The sequence below is a fragment of the Lycium ferocissimum genome, chromosome 7, assembly GCF_029784015.1.
Source record: "Lycium ferocissimum isolate CSIRO_LF1 chromosome 7, AGI_CSIRO_Lferr_CH_V1, whole genome shotgun sequence".
NCBI lineage: Eukaryota > Viridiplantae > Streptophyta > Magnoliopsida > Solanales > Solanaceae > Lycium > Lycium ferocissimum.
In genome coordinates this window covers 32,072,173-32,088,809 of record NC_081348.1, presented here as the reverse complement: position 1 = coordinate 32,088,809, position 16,637 = coordinate 32,072,173, and the positions used below count along the sequence as shown (strand labels likewise).

The window sequence follows — 16,637 nt, the reverse complement described above, 5'->3', positions numbered from 1 at the left end:
CATGTTCCAACTACAATCATCCAAATAAACTATTCATGCATGCAATGAAATCATTACTAAGGAAATGCAACAAAATCATTATTAAGGCCTTATGAATTAACAAGTCCAACTTAGTGAACAGAGGCGGATCTAGGATTTAAACTCTTGGGGTTCAACCTTTAAATTTTTTAGCATTGAACCATTATATGTATAAAGTTATGGATTCATATCTATTATCTATTATAAATTTAGTAAATTTTTACTTATAAATTTGTACACCGCATCGAAAATTTGGGGTTCAATTGAACCCCAAATTATAATGCTCCATCCGCCCCCTGCTTAGTGAAACCATGCCAAACATAGAATAAGTTGACGGTGACAACAAAATAAATTCAAAAAGCAATCATCTTGAAAATTAACAAATTCAAACATATTGGACTTGGTAATTAGTACTCCTATATATATATATATATATATATATATATATATATATATATATATATATATATATATATATATATATATATGTATCTCTGTGTGTGTGGGGGTGGGGGGGGGGGTGGAGGGGGGCGCTAATGCCTAATGCGCAATGTATTTAACAACGGGTAGCCGCGGTAGGATAAATATTAAATATAAGAAATTCGGGTGTTGAGATATCTAATAATCCCAAATTTCAAATACGAATCCACAGTTTGAAAATTTTAAAAATTAAATCCTACATCTGAAAGTTCAAAAGGTTTTGGATTTCAACTCGAATTTCGAATATATTCAAACTATGCACACCTTATATGTCGTTGCTTAATGCTAAATTATCCGTGAAAGAGCTTCAGAAATGAATTTCGGTTGCTTAATGCTAAATTATCCGTGAAAGAGCTTAAGAAATGAATTTCGGTTCGCATTTCGAGTTTATCCGAAATATGCACATCCTATACGTCGTTGCTTAATGCTAAATTAGTAATGGATGAGCCCAAGAAATGCTCTCCATACGAGGAATAGATCGATCGTGTATTAATTAATTAAATTGTAAAAGAAAAGGGCCAAATTTTCATATATTCCTTGTAGAAAATTAAAAATTAGTGTTTCTACAGAAGTGGTCTGTAAATCCCTCCATGGGATTTCATACAGGCTTCTCTGGTCATGTTCATATCCACAATTAATTGTTTAATCTTAAAAAGTGATACTTTTTCATATTATAGTAGATAACGATCAGTAGAGTTGTGCCTCATAAGATACAACAAATCTTACTCCAAAAGAAAGAAAGTAGATAAACAAATATCCCTTTTGCATGAAAATGCCAATTTTTGGACCACACCACTAACACATTGAGGATTTGGCATCGACCTTAGGCTTAAAGCTTTTCTAGTTTAAGCACTTCAATTTAATAAATTTCTTTAAGAATCATAGAACCTTTTGCATATCAATGGTAATTAGCATGGTTGGCATGAATTACGTGCATTCACTTGAAATTTGAATTTCTAGATGGGCATCCTACCAACTTCATTTTAATTAGTCTTGTTAAAACTATCAATTGCCCTTGATGCCGCGCTTTATTAGATTCTTGAAAGCTAATTTTCTTCTTCTTTTTAGTGCAGAATATAATTAGATGAGATCGCATTAATAACAAATTAGAAGTATTATATATGATTATACGTAAAAGTTACTTGTCTTTAGAGATGCCTCCTAACTTGTGGCCGTTTTCTTGTAACAATCGAAAACTCGTGTGTATTATTTTATAACAAATACAATGAACGTATACTTTAATTTGTTAAGCAATATCTCTTTAAATCTCATTAAAGTATAAATCGAATTTAGAAACTTCTAATTCTTTCTTTATTCCAGATGCGTGATTTGACTAAATAACTTTAAACATTTTTAACGTGCTACCGTCTAATTCGATGCAACACAAAAGAGAAAATACAATGCACGTATATTTCAATTTTCTTGTAACAATCGAAAATTTGTGTGTATTATTTTATAACAAATACAATGAGCGTATACTTTAATGTTGTTAAGAAATATCTCTTTAAATTTCATTAAAGTACAAATCGAGTTTAGAAACTTCTAATTCCTTTATGCCAGATACGTTATTTAACTAAATAACTTTATACACTTTTGACGTGCTACTGTCTAATTCGATCAAACACAAGATGAGAAAAAAGAAAAACAAGAATTGAAGAGTAACTTTTGCAGACGCCTCAACTAGGAGAATTCCACATCGGGAAAACATGGGCGGATGCTGGATACAAGAAAACATGCCTTAAATCCCAGTGATGCGTTTTAAAGCAGTGCGGGCCTAAACCTAAATCGGACAATATCACTAGCGGACTGGGCTATTAAACTTACTTCAGCTATTACTACCTTGTATTTCATTTTTTTTGTGTGGATTTCCCTTCAAAGGCGCTGGTCTTTAATTTTTGCCCTTCACTTAAAAAAGTGGTCGAAATTATCCCGAGGTTCTGGATTCGAACCCAAGAACCTTGCAAGGCAACGCTTTCGCGGAACCTCTGCCTTAAGGCCTAACATTTGCCCAAAATTAGGCCTCTTAGGCCTTAAGGCCTTTACCTAACTTTTGGGCAAAAGTTTGCCTTAAAAAAACTTAGGTCTATCGCCTAACTTTTTTGAGCCTAATTTTTACGCAACTCGCTTTTTGCGATTTTTTTTTTTTTTTTAATTAGTCGGGGTTACCCCAAAACCTCAGCCTTATTAAAAGGATAAAAGTTAAAGACCAGCAATTTGAGGGCCAAAAATTAAAGACCACCCCGAATAAGGCCAATCGCGCAAATTGCCGTTTGTATTTTACGTGTAACATTTGAATTCAATCAAGTGTTTCTTTTTCCTCCTCTCTCAAAGTTCTCCCATCTCTGGTCCTTCTTCCAAAAAGAATAAAAAGGAAAAGAAAGCTCAAAAAAAAAAAAAAAAAAAAAAAGGAACTGTTTTTCCGGGTTGTGATATTTGGGCCAAAACGGATCGAACTTTACGACCCGAAAATATTTCACCCATCAGACCAACAACGTGGCAAGATCTCAAGGTAATTGTGTTCCTATTGGGTAAGCTTAACCCTAGATTCTTGCCTTTTGTCTTTCAATCAAACAAACGCCCTTAATCCTTAATTGTGGAGCTAACACTGATTCTTCTCTACTCCAAAACCAGTTTTCTTTGAATCAGGTATCAATTTTCTTCGTTATTCGTGTTTTATTTACCTTTCGTAGACCTTTAAAATTGTACCAGCAAACCCCTAATAAATCGTTGAAAAGTAAGTTCGTTTTAAGGAAGGCTTCTTTTACTTATTTGATTAATTTGTATCATGTACAAACATATTGCTACTGTAGGTGTTTTTACTGTAGGCTTCTAGTACTTGTATTTTGTTATGCAATGTTCTCTTTGTTGATTTTGATTGTTTAATGAGATTTGTGGTCTCTTCCATCTGATTGATTAAACACTAGCGTAAAATGTCTAGTTTAAATGATTTAGCCAGGTAAAATATTTTCTATATCATATTTTCAGTTGGCAAAGAGTTGAGATACTTTTCGAGGAAATTATTTATTTCAACTATGTAACACTAGAATATGATTTCTTCAAGACGTTCTATGCTATACCAAAAGCATCTTAACTAATAGACTGCGTGTAATGTTCTTAAAATGAAAAATTATTTAGCCAGGAAACCATTTTCTAAATCATTTTTTCAGTTGGTAAAGAGTTGAGATAGTCGAGGAAATTATTTATTTCAACTATATAATACTAGAAAATGATTTCGTCTGAAAATTTTATGTCATACCAAAGCTTCTTAACTACTTAATAGACTGTGCGTAATGTGCTTATATAACATGGTAGAAGGGACCATGTGACCTTTTACGCATTACGGATTTTAGACTTGGTTCATTTTTGTCACTCTCTCACTTTGTTTACTTATGTCCAACAGTTTCTTTCTTTTTGTACACTAGTTCTGCTGGTAAGTAACTTTGTTGTTTGCTTTGCGTGAATAGTGATATCATATAGGTATGGATGATAGATGGTTCAATGGTAGGCCAGACATGCGTATGAGAGATAAACGCCAGCAAGAAATGGAAGAGGTAAGAGCTAGAATACTGATTGTACTTGCTTTGTGACTTGGCTAATTCCTTTATTCGACGTAATTAGAATTTTATAAGTTATAATTTACTAGTAATTGCTTAATTGATACCGCGGATCTCTCGTTTATTTCCACTTTATTGGTTTTTTTCCTATTACTTTCTCTTCAATCTAATTTAGCAAATCAGTTAGGATGACTTCTAATAGTATGAAGATACTTTGCAATCTGGAAACATATTAATGCAGTTCAAGCATTTTTCTTTCTCCTTGTTTTTTTTTTTTTTGGTTTTTAAAGAATAAAAGTAAGTTCCCAGACCCCACCTGTGGGATTACACTGGGTGTGTTGTTGTTGTTGTTGAAAGAATAGAAGTAAGATAAAATATCATAGGTGCTTTTGTAGTCAACTTACTTGTAACTAAGGATGCTTATGAATTTTAGTTTATTTCAACTCTGCTATGTTCTCACATGACTTGTGCAGTTTTACTACATGGACAATCTTGATCTTAAGCTATTTTAATTAATAAAGTTGTATCTCAACTTTTTGAAACATAGGCAGATGAGGCTTCTATTCTAGAGGATCTCGCTGAAGATTTTCGCCTTCCTATTAATCATAGACCAACAGAAAACGTAGACCTGGAAAATGTGGAACAAGCATCTTTAGACACGCAGTTGACATCCTCTAACATTGGATTCAAGCTTCTTCAGAAGATGGGTTGGAAAGGGAAGGGTCTTGGGAAAAATGAGCAAGGTAAGGTTATTTGTGCAAAACTGCTTGAATATAATTTCTACCTTCTTAAGTTACATTTACTGCAATGTATCCATGCGCATTAAGTAGTTCTGATTAATTCCTTCCTTTTTGGGACTAGGAATTACTGAGCCAATAAAATCAGGGATGCGAGACCCAAAGTTGGGGATCGGAAAGCAAGAGGAAGATGATTTTTTTACAGCAGAAGAAAATATTCAACGGCGTAAGCTTGATATTGAGCTTGAGGAGACTGAGGAACTTGCCAAAAAGCGGGAGGTATGCCTTTTACACTTTAGGTAGCTGTTATATATGTTGCACTAGACTATTTGTGTTTGATACTTTACTTTTCCTGAAACATACTAATAACAGAAGGCAGCATATAGCATATATGTATGTCTTTTGATGGGAATGGTATATAAGAGGATACCAACTTTGGAAGATCTTGAGAATTTCGTGCAGTTTTTATTACCTGGTGGCTTCTACTGCCTGCTTCCTGCACATTATGAAAATCCAGGTTTTAGCAGAACGCGAGCACAAAATTGAAACGGAGGTGAAGGAAATACGCAAGACTTTCTATTGTGAGCTATGCAACAAGCAATATAAATTAGCAATGGAGTTTGAAGCTCACCTAAGTTCGTATGATCATAACCACAGGAAGGTAATCGTTTTCCTAAAATCTCAAAATATTTTTCAGTTCTTTGATATTTATCTTCATCGTTATCCCTCGGGAAAAAGTTTATTATCTTCATTCCACTCCATTGTGGCTTACCTAATCTTCTATTACTATTCTAGCGCTTCAAGGAAATGAGAGAAATGCATGGAAGTAGCCGTGACGATAGGCAGAAAAGAGAACAGCAACGTCAAGAGAGGGAGATGGCAAAATTCGCCCAAATGTATGATATTTCCTATTCGAGCCATTCTGCATGTATTTTCTGATGTGGTGGTATGTGTTTTCTTTCTTATGATCTGTCTTTGCTTTTACTGATACTAGGACTGCCAATAAGAAGCAGCAAGAACAGCAAACACCGGAGGAAGCAGGAAACATTCCAGCCCCCTCCATGGTTAGAACTGCAACTGCTCTTGCCGATCAAGATCAGAGGAAGGCTTTGAAGTTTGGGTTTTCTGCGAAAGGAGGCTCATCAAAGGTATTTACAGTTAGATTACCCGATTATCTCAGCTATTTTTGGTCACTTTATTTTTTCTTTTTTTGCTTTTTAACTCGGTGCAAGGAGATATTAGAAACTTCTATTCCTTAATTAGAAATGTTGAGAGAGAAATAAGACACTTCATGACTTTGTTGTTCAGTTTGTGCTCTGAACTCCTTTCCTTCACTATTTCAGCGCAGTGAGCAAAAAGTTAAGTACTTGAGTGCTAGAGATCAAAGTAAAAAAATGTATGTGTGAGTGTATGCATGCACTTGTATATATGTGAGAGAGGGGGAGAGGGGGGGACAGAGCAACAGGTCAGGGTTGTTTGTGTGCCTGTAATCGGAGCATGTATTCCTTTAAGGACATTCAATTAAGGCCCCATGGTTTGTCTGACTGGACATTTTGTGGTAATGTCAGATTCCTGCCTCTTCCACAATGTTTTTTCAAAAAGTTCAGTTTGTGTAAGCAGCATGGACAGATAGTACCCTATATCCCTTCTCTCACTACTACATCATAATATGCTACTTTAAGAAGCATACCGGAAACATGCTTAACTGCTAAATAATTCTAAGATCACGGTTGGGTATTATGACACAAGTTTTTGTGTTCGAGTAGTTATTCTCTATTCGTTGTGAATTAGCTTCTAAAGCATATATACAGCGAGATTCACAGGTTAGTTAGGGATCACCCGATTTTTATTTATTTTTTCATGACGTGGTGTCGATTGTCCAGGCTTAGCCAGATTAATAGAGATCACTTAGTGTTTTTCGTCCCCTTTGTGATTTGAACCTGAGACCTCATGGTTCTCCACCACTTCATTGACCACTAGGAGTACCCAATTGATTTGTTCAGTTCCCTTGTGAACTTGCTAGGTTGGTTGTGAGACCCTGTAGAACTATTATGCAACCCGCACAGGATTTTCCTAGTGGATTATGATTACTGTCCATGTGGATTACCCCTCTAATAGAAAAGATAAATTATGCTACTATTATATGAAAGTAGGATTTCCTTATTTCACAGACCTCTTAGATATGTGGAACGCATTGTGAGATATACTGTCTGGTTAATTGTCTTGGGGTGCATATGTTGCCTCTCCCTGCTGTCCCTGAAACATACTCGGAGAGAGGAGAGAAGATGATGGCATCTAATTATCATTAATGTGAACACCTGCTTCAACTCTACTCAAGTTGTCATTTACCTGTTTCTGGACAGGAAAAGAAAACAAGTGATTTTCTTTTATCTTTTCTTCTTTTAGTTCTCTGGCGAATGATTTTGTTGATCTATAGCTGATCCTGCACTTGTCCCCCCACCCCCTCTCCATTAGGTGACAACCTTGGTTAACAAATCCGCAAAGAAGCCAAAAGTAACTGTTGCATCCGTCTTCAGCAATGAGAGTGACGAGGAGTAACAGTGCATCTACACAAGACTGGTGTCACCGCGTCAGTGAAGACCAATGTATGAATAACAGTGCATCTACACAAGCCTGGTGTCACCGCGTCAGTGAAGACCAATGCATGAAAGATACCTGAATGAATTTTCTGATGTTGCGTAGCTGTGTATTATGTCGACTTGTACATTGTAATCCGTTTTTTGATGTCATGACTGGAGGATGTTTGTCCCCTGAGCGGACATGATAGATAGATACCATGTACTCTATATTTCTTTGATTCTGAACATGTTAGACGAGAGATTTATGAGCCAAAAATTGTGTTTTACATTGTATTTTTGCCCTTTGATTCTGTCATCAAGTGCTGGCTACGTGAATATTAAAGGAAAAGAAAAACAGGATTGAAAAATCAGTGACTTCGAGTGGATTAATAACTCGGAACTATAATTCAATTCTCAGAAGGATGGAGAGGTGTGAGTAACTCGGAACTATAATTCAATTCTCAGAAGGATGGAGAGGTGAGTTTGTAATTTTGAGAGTAGCCTCACTTTGTTTAGTAGGCAAAATGTCCCGTTTGTCTATCTGAGGAAGGTTAGGGGAGGACCTGATTTATTGCATCTTAATTCTTCTTGGCCTTTTTTCTCTTTCTATTTTCATGTAGGTTCCTTTGCTTGCTCTGTACGTTTATTTCATCTTCCATAATATCCCAAAATTTTGCGTTCCCTAAAAAAGATTTAAGTTAAAACTTCAATCCTTTCAAGGAGATTATGTTTGAAGGTGGTTACTGGTATTTTAGAAGGCACAAAATGGATGATAAAAGAGAGATTTTTTTCTCTTTAAATAAGGGGGGAAAATTTTTATCTCTTTAAATAAGGGTGTTTCCGCAGTAAATCGGACTTGGATACCACTGGGTCGGTTATCCGACATCTAGTCCTGAATACAAACGTTGGACAAGGATTGATCTGGCACCCAATATCCCCTCATTATATCCTATCTATCCAGAGGGATTAACCCAAACAACTCCTCAACGAAAGTTGTCGAATGCAGTTTATGTGATTGCTCTTAATTGTGTGAGGCTGTCACTTGTTTCAGTTCCACAAGAACTAGTCTCCGGTAGAATATGTACCACCGTCCTTGACCTTGTGCATAGCTAGCGTATGTTTCATCCCAGATATGGTAAGCATTTTGTACAATATTTGCTAGAGGTTGAAAAACAAAGATTTAAAGTTGAAGTGAGAAAAGAATAGTTTGGAAGTTATTAATCTGCTTTCATTGTTGGTCCATCCCAAAAACTTTTACCTAAGATTTCAAAAAACTATCCGAACATTCTCATACAGCATTCGACATAAATCTATTCGAAGTATTTAGTCAAAAAAATCCAAACAAGTAGACCGTTTGGAGTATTCTTGCAATGACGTATCATCAGCGTCAGATATATCATATCCTGATAAGTTGCATCACTTGTTGGAAATTGAAACAAGGGAATAATTATGTATCTTGCATCTCATCGACTCTACTAGCATTTGAAAGTCATACACAGAGAAAACTAGTATGCCATATTATGGTCAGATACAACACAATAACATAGCAGTATCCTTATCTCTTTACAATACTTCCATCATTCTACGAAGTAACTAGTGGCGTGTAACTACAAAGAAAGGCTATTACACGGCTTCAGCAAAACCCACGCGGGATTTACCAAAGTCAAAGACAGTGTGATACGGCCCCATGAATACATCTCCAAGAATCCTGCAAGTACACATGTGAATATTCATTTTAGGAGAGCAGAAACATATATTAGCTGCATGAAAACGAAGTGGAAAGTGTTGTGTTTTGTCTGAAACGTGATTCTGTAGTTTTTGCTTAGAGTAATGTGGTAGTATGAGTGTAGTCCACATTTACTCTTGATGTTTGTAAGTGCAAGGATAACATACCAAAGAGGACCGCGAGGTGGTGGCACATCCAGAGCAGCAAATCCACTGATACAAATTTTAGCAGCCCCTTCTCCGGTTTTAAGAATATACTGTCAACAAAAGTTGTTCGTTAACAGGTGTATTAAAGTTGTCAAAAAAAAAAAAAAAAGGCTGTATTAAAGGCAGTTTCATAACAAATGTTACACAGCAATTTGGTCTTGATTACATTTTGTCAAGTAAAATTGCTCCTTTATTAGAAATCACAGTTCTTTCTGAAATTAGTTCTTCTTTCTTTCCTTTTTACAATCTTGTTATCCCAAACATTCCTTTATAATTTCGGACTCGACATTGCTCTTGAATTACTTTATTATAGCAGAGTTCAGTGATGTGTTCTTGCTAGCATATCCATCATAATATATTAGTAGATTTTTTTTTTTTTTTTTTTTTAATATCATATTATTATTAGTTAACTAACAGATAACTGCAGGGATGACTTTCTACTTCATTGAAAATAAGACACTAAACCACCTTCTTTCCACAATACCGACCAAAAAGACAAGCAAATTGATATTGATTCAACAACAGAGCAGCCTTCTGCCACTGCATTTTATGTTCAAGCAATTCAGCAAGTGCAGGTCACTTGTCCTTAAACCTATTCTTCATGAGCAACTCAGACTTCAGAGTTCAGGGTGTATTTACTATTTAAGCAGATAACACTAGCGTTCAGGATACAATTACTACTATTTAAGCAAATAGGCAGCTGTTTTCCAGTTGATTAGTGAGAATCTCTTAAGCAAATAAGTAGTTTTTACAGACTCTGATGGTGATTAACAATATTTATGTAGGTCAGAACTAGAACTAGAGGATTCTGTGGTTGCTTTCTGATTTACAGAAATCAAGATGACAAAAAACGGGGTGCAATTCTACGGTTATATGCCACATATGTATGTAGATGTACTTCAGTATTCAATGAATGAACATGAACTACGAACGAGTGGAATGGAACCTGTTCTGGAGTGAGCACAAAAGCTTTATCTGTGATGGTGAACGTAATATTTGGCATGGATGAGATGCTGTTGCAGTCGATTACGGATTCTCCCATTGGACTTGGTAATTTTGAACAAAGCTGTAAAACCAAAGCTTTAATATTATGACGATGTGATACGCTACTTATTGGCTTCTAACAGCAGATTAAGTTGTAACTTTTACCTGATCCACATACTCTAGGACTCTCTCTTTTGTCTCCTTCTGTTTGAGCTGGTTCTGCATCCAAACAACTGCCATTTCACAGGCAGTGCACAATGGTGCTTCACCAACAGAACTTCCTTCAGTTTCCCTTTCAACTACAGTTCTGATATTAGAGCTGCAACAAATTTGGTTCAAACATTAGGTGAATCACATCCAGCATAGCAATTAAAGGACTAAACAGTTAATCTGGAGCCTAAGTAATAAAACAACATTCTCAAGTTTTATGCTCATCGTACTAAAGAATGTAATCCTGTTGGATTGCAATACAGAAGGGGAGGTGGTACCTCACATGCTGAGCTCCATCAAGATAACATAAACCTGCTTGTGAACAAACTTGATCAGGTCTCACCTGCAGATCATAGTAACGTCTTATCCACAAGCACGCTGAAGTATGAAATAAACAAAAGAGGGAACAAGAACCGACCCCTGATACTAGTAAGTCCCAGATCATCTCGCCATACTGTGAAACAATAGTTTTGCATTCCATGCTAACTATTCCTTCTGCTCCAATGGCATGGTTGAGTTGTGTTACGATAGTCTGAAGTTGATTTGTCAGAAGTTAAAATTATTGTTTCAAATAAAGAGATAGTCCAAGAGTATACAACTCTTGAAGGTTTTAACTGAGTAAGATAAAGATAATAGAACATACTGTTGGACCAGCAAGAAGTGATGTTCCAGAATCCACAATAGCAGCACAACCATCTGCACAATAACCTGAAATGGAGAAACAACATGACCTGAACTTAAAACACTTATTCTCTGGATTAGAGTCCCATAAATTTTCCTTAAAGAGAGATGATATACCTCATTTCAGAACAATAGTAAATTTTCAGCCGTAAGGTGGAGGGGGGTGGGGGCGGGGGCAAGGATTTCTTATATGCTACATGTCTGTGTACAACTCATCAAAACTGGATAACAGTAAGTTACTGTCTTAAAAGCAGTGGAGGCACAAAGACAACAGATGCATCTTAGGAAACTTTCCACATTTAGTTGCTGTAAAGGACCGCAGGAAATGTATATTTTCTGACATACAAATTTGAGGGAAATCTCCATTTCTTGCATGTGATAATCTACTCCCTATTAGCAGTTGTTTAGATGATTACATGGGATTAGATGGGAAATACCTGTTCCTCAACATTAGAAAATGAGTAAAATATACATTCCTTGCATTAGCAGAAAGACTCACCTGTTGATGCGTTGCCGATTAAGAAATCTCCCATATTAAACTGAAAAGGCAAAGGAAAATAATTGATGAAGGATAGCATTAACAAATAGCTGCTTTTAGATTGCACCACCAACGTGCATACACACCCCCAACGAAACCAGCATGCAACGGATGTAGAAGAAAAGAGCATACAGAAAGCATTCAAGTACCTGCCAGTAGCCCTTCTGAGTCAAAGGAACATAAGTATGATTACCCTTGAAGTGCTTTGTATCAACTCCACCAAAAACAAGTTCACCTCCCTCTTTTGCATTTGCATCACGGTTAAACCAGAAAGAGAAGACGGGCTCTTTTACAAGACCTTGCCCCACCATGTTGTACCTAGATGCAGATCAGAAGTAAGACAGTCAGACTCCATAAGCTGACAAGAAACTGAACTGAATGCCTAAATTGCAGAGTAACTACCAGACGGGTGTAGCATTTCCAACACAAATTTCCTGGAAACCAAGTCCTAGTATACCATCAAACTTCGCAATTATAAATGTAATACTTGGTTCTCGTGTTGCTTCAATAAACACCTAAAAAAAATTGATGCAGAATTGTCATCACTTGGTAACCAGAGAGGGTCATATTATGATATGTTCTAGAACCAGTTGCCAAACAAGTATTCACCTGATCTTTGACTACAAGATCACCAACTTGAACATTATCTTGACTGAAATAGCCAGAGATTGAACCAGTTCCATAACGGATTGAGCAAGATTCCCCTAGATCATAACAAACAGTAAAATACAATCAGAACCATCAAAAGAAAAACCACATCATAACTGGCCCTGCAACTTGATATAATAAAATAAAAATCACTTGGTGATCAATAAGTATAAATAAAAAACAAAGATACTCAGTTACAAAGGAACATGATGATCACCATTTCTTGAATATGTACTGGACTTGCTCGCCTTGTACTTGGAGTGGAACCAGCATGCAACCTGAGAGCATTTCAAATTTAAGGAAAAAGTTCTGATAAACCAGTGAAGGAATAAAAAAGAGCACAACTTACAGAGAAGTAGCATCTTGATGATGGGACCCAGAGGTTAGAACTTCCAGTATCAAAGATAACTTTGAATTTCTGAGGAGGTGAACCAACACCAATCTCTCCATAATATTGGGCATCCAAGTAGTTCTTTAAGGGGACTATATCTAAATCTGAGTCACCCGATTTTTTTTCTATGCCATTCAGATGCTTCCCATACCTGTCTTGGAGTCTGGCTGCTCTTGCAGCATTTATGCTATTAACGTCCAAGCGGTGCTTCTTCAAACCAATTCTAAGAAAATCATCAGAGGAAGCCGGAAGTACAAAACATGCAATGGCCCATAAAACAAGAGCAGCACAGAGATGCTTATTTTCCATGTTTGCAGAATGCCTGCACTACAACACCAGACAGTAAACAGGGATTTTTAGTTTTCCACAAGGTGATAATCTTGTCTTAACAGAAGAGAAAGCTTAACTTAACCAACAGTAATAAAAATTTAAAAAAAAAAAAAAACACTTCAGCAAAGATGCAGAAGGAGAACCAGTCAAATCTGTGTCCATGCATATGTTGATTCAAAATTTTCACAGATATCACGCTCTCATTAAATAAAAAAGATGATGCATATATGTTTGTATACCATATCTTGAGAATCACAACTTTTCCCCTAATTACCATGACCAGGTTACAGATTGATCTATTGATTAGGAGCTTTTTTCTTAGTGATTTTTATGTAATTTTGTGCACATGTAACGTTCCTGCACAACAACATAGAAAGCGGAAAACAGCATATACCCTAGATAATCTTCTTTTAAATTTAATTGCAACTCCTACATCATTTTTCAAGCCTTTATACACTATTTAAGAAGCTAAAGCTAGAAACTAGTGCAGAAACGTGCAATTTTTTTCAATGGAAGGCGTTCACTGAAGTTTCAAACCGGTATCTCCTTCATAAAGTATTACTTACTACTATAATTTATCACAAACTAAAATAAAAAATTATCGAAAACCAATTTTACATCTCCTTCAGGTCAATAACCAAGCCAAGACTCAAGGCATATTATGGTTGCTAAGACTGGTATGCTTTCCCAAGGGTCCTGAACTATCCCCTACACCAGAAACAGTCCACTTTCCATGAAGGCTTATCATCACTTAACAGATGAAATTTGTTAGCTCCAAGATCAGTTAAAAATAAACATCCACCAGCTACAAACATAATCTTAGCTCATCCTATTATTCCTTTAGCTTGTTAAGACTTAGGATATCACAAAAGATGCCACTTTTACCCAGAAATTCGGATAGTTATTTTGCAGCTCTACCTTAACCAAGCTAAAGAAATATTAAAAAAAAAAAAAAAAATCTTTCTTTTTTCCTTTTTTTTTTTTTTTCCTTATGAGTGTATAAAAGACTAAAGATTCCTCTTTCACATCAAGAATTAGTTCAAGGACAATCACCATCTGATCATCAACCCTTTAGCCCAAGAACATAAATGAAAATAAATGAAAAATCATAAATTGACAGCATGGGTACAAAGAAGCAAGTCAAACAACTAGACTCAAGAAAAAGAAAAAAAAAATTAAAAAAAGAAGAAGTTAAACTGCTAGACAGTAGATGATTATCAAGTCTGAACTAAGTAAAAAAAGTACAAAAGTTTATTTATTTCTACTAACAAAAAGATCAAGATCCAACTGGAAAATCACAAGCTGATCATCATCTTGTACAGCTAAATAAAAACCATAAAAAAGAAGATAAATATTTAAAGGGTCAAACCTGAAAGACTGACTAAAGGAAACACAGAGATGTAGGAGAAGAAGCTTTTAGATAGCAAGCACCAAGAAGTATGGAGAAGAGAGTGAAAAGATTATTATGATTTTATGGGAATGGATACTGCTATGCTACTTGTCCTATACAAACATTAAAGTAAGTGGACCACATGCTGTTTGACACGTGAATCAAGATTGTTTATAAGTAGTACCAAAAATGTGCTTGGAATAAATTTCAATACCTAACATTCAAAAAGAAAAAATATATAAAAGAAAAGTTAATTGGCAAGGATTTTCTGAATTTACATATCCTTTTAGCTCAGTGACACTTTTTGAAGAGTTTCTTTATTCGTGGTTTTTCATTTTTGACTTCTTATGCGTTTGTTTTGCTAAAGTCCTTTTTTTTTCTTTTGGTGGCTAGCGTTGTTTGGTGAGAAATAAGTGATGCTAGTTTAGTTGACGTGTATGCCAGGATGCCGCACTTCCCCTCTCTTCTTTTTCTTTTCCTTTCAATTTGTTTTGAACATTAATTAATTTATTTATCTGAACTTAAAGTTTTTCAGAAAATAATAGTAGCATTCAGCTTTTAAAATTAGCAAGGTCACTAAATAGGATTGGAAGAGTACATTTTAATACATTATCATATTGGAAAATTGCCTAGTCAACAAAGAAACTCTATCGATTTTCAAAATTTTTAGACCTCATCTTAGATATTTACTATAGTAGTTTCTTTGTTTGATGTACACGCGTGCTTGACGAAAATCAGCTGGAAATTTCCTCCAAAGATGTTGCCAAAGGGATATCAATCATGGTGCATTGTTATGTATGAAATGATGGTAGCGTTTTTTCTCCCTTAAAAAGTGTAACAAGGATTATTTTATTCATATATGTAATTAAAGGTATATCCACTTCCCTTCAAACTGAGGAAAAGTGTACCAAAGGGAATCTTTTTTTTTTTTTTTCCTCTCTCTCTCTCTCTCTCAAAAAAAAAAAAATCCTAGAAAATTACATATTCAACCTCAATAATGACAAATTGAGATGACCAAAATTGTTTAAAAATATATTTAAGGGATTGCTTTAAACTTATCCCAAACACGAGAGATTATTATTTGTCATTTTTCGTTAAGGGTACGAGGGTGTACTTTTAGGCAACACTAGATGGAGTCCGGAACTACAATGGCCCAATAAAAAATCAATTGAACTAAAATACCCCAAGAAAAAAAAAAAAAAGGACACCAAAATACATTTAACGCACCTTTTTTATGTGTTATGTAAAAAGGTGTTAACGTCTCCCGTTAACATTCGTTACCTGAGCTTTTAAAAAAAATAAAAATTAAAAAAAAAAGGAAAAAAACTTGCATAGCACAGTAAATAGATGCGCTATGTGAACACAAATTTTTCTAACCTTAATCAATGCTTCAACAATTTCTGACAAGATTGTTGTATTATAATTTTGTTGCCACCTTTCTGACAAATGGCATCATTGTAAGTATTATAATTTTATTGTCTTAGAAAATGGTTATAATTCTTTTCTAAATATTATATTTTTGGTTGCCTTAAAAAATGATTATAATCGTTTTCTAAAAGAAAAGTAAGACACTTAAATTAATAAGGAGGGGAAGTTATTTTTCGTAAGCATAAGCTAAGTCTTATTTTTGGCTATCTTAGAAAATGATTATAATTATTTTCTAAAAAATAAATATAAGCCACTTAAATTGATACGGAGATAATTATAATTATTTTCTTATAAAAAATGTAACACGCTTAAATTGACATGGAGGGATATTATTTTTTCGAAGCATAAGTTAAGTGTTATATTTTTTTTGTTGTCATAGAAAATGATTATACTTATTTTCTAAATCTTATATCATCGGTTGGTTTAAAAATGATTAAATTATTTTTCTAAAAAGAAAAGCAAGACACTTCAATTGATACGAATTTGAGGTATTTTTTTCGCAAGTATAAGCTAAATCTTATATAAAGAAAGTAAGACACTTAAATTGATACATAAAGGAAGTATTATAATTTTATTATCTTAGAAATGATTATAATTATTTATGAATATTACATTTTTTGTTGCCTTAAAAAATAATTATAATTATTTCTAAAAAGAAAAGTAAGACACTTAATTAATACGGAGGGGATATTATTTTTCATAAGCTAAGTCTCTTTTTTGGCATTCTTAGAAAATGA

General features: G+C 34.8%; 2 protein-coding genes across 5 annotated transcripts; one reads left to right on the top strand and one right to left on the bottom strand.

The window, feature by feature from the left end:
* Positions 1-2,818: 2,818 nt before the first annotated feature.
* On the top strand, positions 2,819-7,662 carry LOC132064421 (uncharacterized). 3 transcript variants are annotated; one of them, XM_059457399.1, is made up of 10 exons: positions 2,819-3,007; positions 3,145-3,232; positions 3,963-4,049; positions 4,600-4,795; positions 4,914-5,068; positions 5,307-5,450; positions 5,585-5,685; positions 5,784-5,937; positions 7,265-7,402; positions 7,460-7,662. In XM_059457399.1, exons 3-9 carry the CDS (start codon positions 3,978-3,980, stop codon positions 7,346-7,348), a joined length of 906 nt encoding a protein of 301 aa, XP_059313382.1. In that variant the 5' UTR covers positions 2,819-3,007; positions 3,145-3,232; positions 3,963-3,977; the 3' UTR covers positions 7,349-7,402; positions 7,460-7,662. The 3 variants fall into 3 exon arrangements, with proteins under 3 accessions (XP_059313382.1, XP_059313381.1, XP_059313380.1); XM_059457398.1 differs by lacking the exon at positions 3,145-3,232; XM_059457397.1 differs by lacking the exon at positions 3,145-3,232 and having other exon boundaries at positions 2,819-3,144.
* A 1,136-nt stretch (positions 7,663-8,798) lies between these two features.
* Positions 8,799-14,575, bottom strand: LOC132064420 (cyprosin-like). 2 transcript variants are annotated; one of them, XM_059457396.1, is made up of 14 exons: positions 14,452-14,575; positions 12,711-13,079; positions 12,579-12,639; positions 12,323-12,417; positions 12,116-12,228; positions 11,863-12,031; positions 11,675-11,714; positions 11,138-11,202; positions 10,913-11,026; positions 10,773-10,837; positions 10,450-10,603; positions 10,247-10,366; positions 9,262-9,350; positions 8,799-9,076 (listed from the first exon to the last, which is right to left on the bottom strand). In XM_059457396.1, the coding sequence occupies exons 2-14, from the start codon at positions 13,059-13,061 to the stop codon at positions 8,992-8,994; spliced, it is 1,521 nt and encodes a 506-aa protein (XP_059313379.1). In that variant the 5' UTR covers positions 13,062-13,079; positions 14,452-14,575; the 3' UTR covers positions 8,799-8,991. The 2 variants fall into 2 exon arrangements, with proteins under 2 accessions (XP_059313379.1, XP_059313378.1); XM_059457395.1 differs by having other exon boundaries at positions 12,711-13,074.
* Between the last annotated feature and the right edge of the window lie 2,062 nt (positions 14,576-16,637).

Coding starts and splice junctions, on each gene's coding strand:
- LOC132064421 (XM_059457398.1), top strand. CDS start 3,978: ATGGATGATAGATGGTTCAATGGTAGGCCAGACATGCGTATGAGAGAT. Junction 4,796..4,913: donor TCTTGGGAAAAATGAGCAAG/GTAAGGTTATTT, acceptor TTTTGGGACTAG/GAATTACTGAGCCAATAAAA. Junction 5,069..5,306: donor AACTTGCCAAAAAGCGGGAG/GTATGCCTTTTA, acceptor ATGAAAATCCAG/GTTTTAGCAGAACGCGAGCA.
- LOC132064420 (XM_059457396.1), bottom strand. CDS start 13,061: ATGGAAAATAAGCATCTCTGTGCTGCTCTTGTTTTATGGGCCATTGCA. Junction 10,604..10,772: donor GATGGAGCTCAGCATGTGAG/GTACCACCTCCC, acceptor AATTTGTTGCAG/CTCTAATATCAGAACTGTAG. Junction 10,367..10,449: donor TCCTAGAGTATGTGGATCAG/GTAAAAGTTACA, acceptor TTGGTTTTACAG/CTTTGTTCAAAATTACCAAG.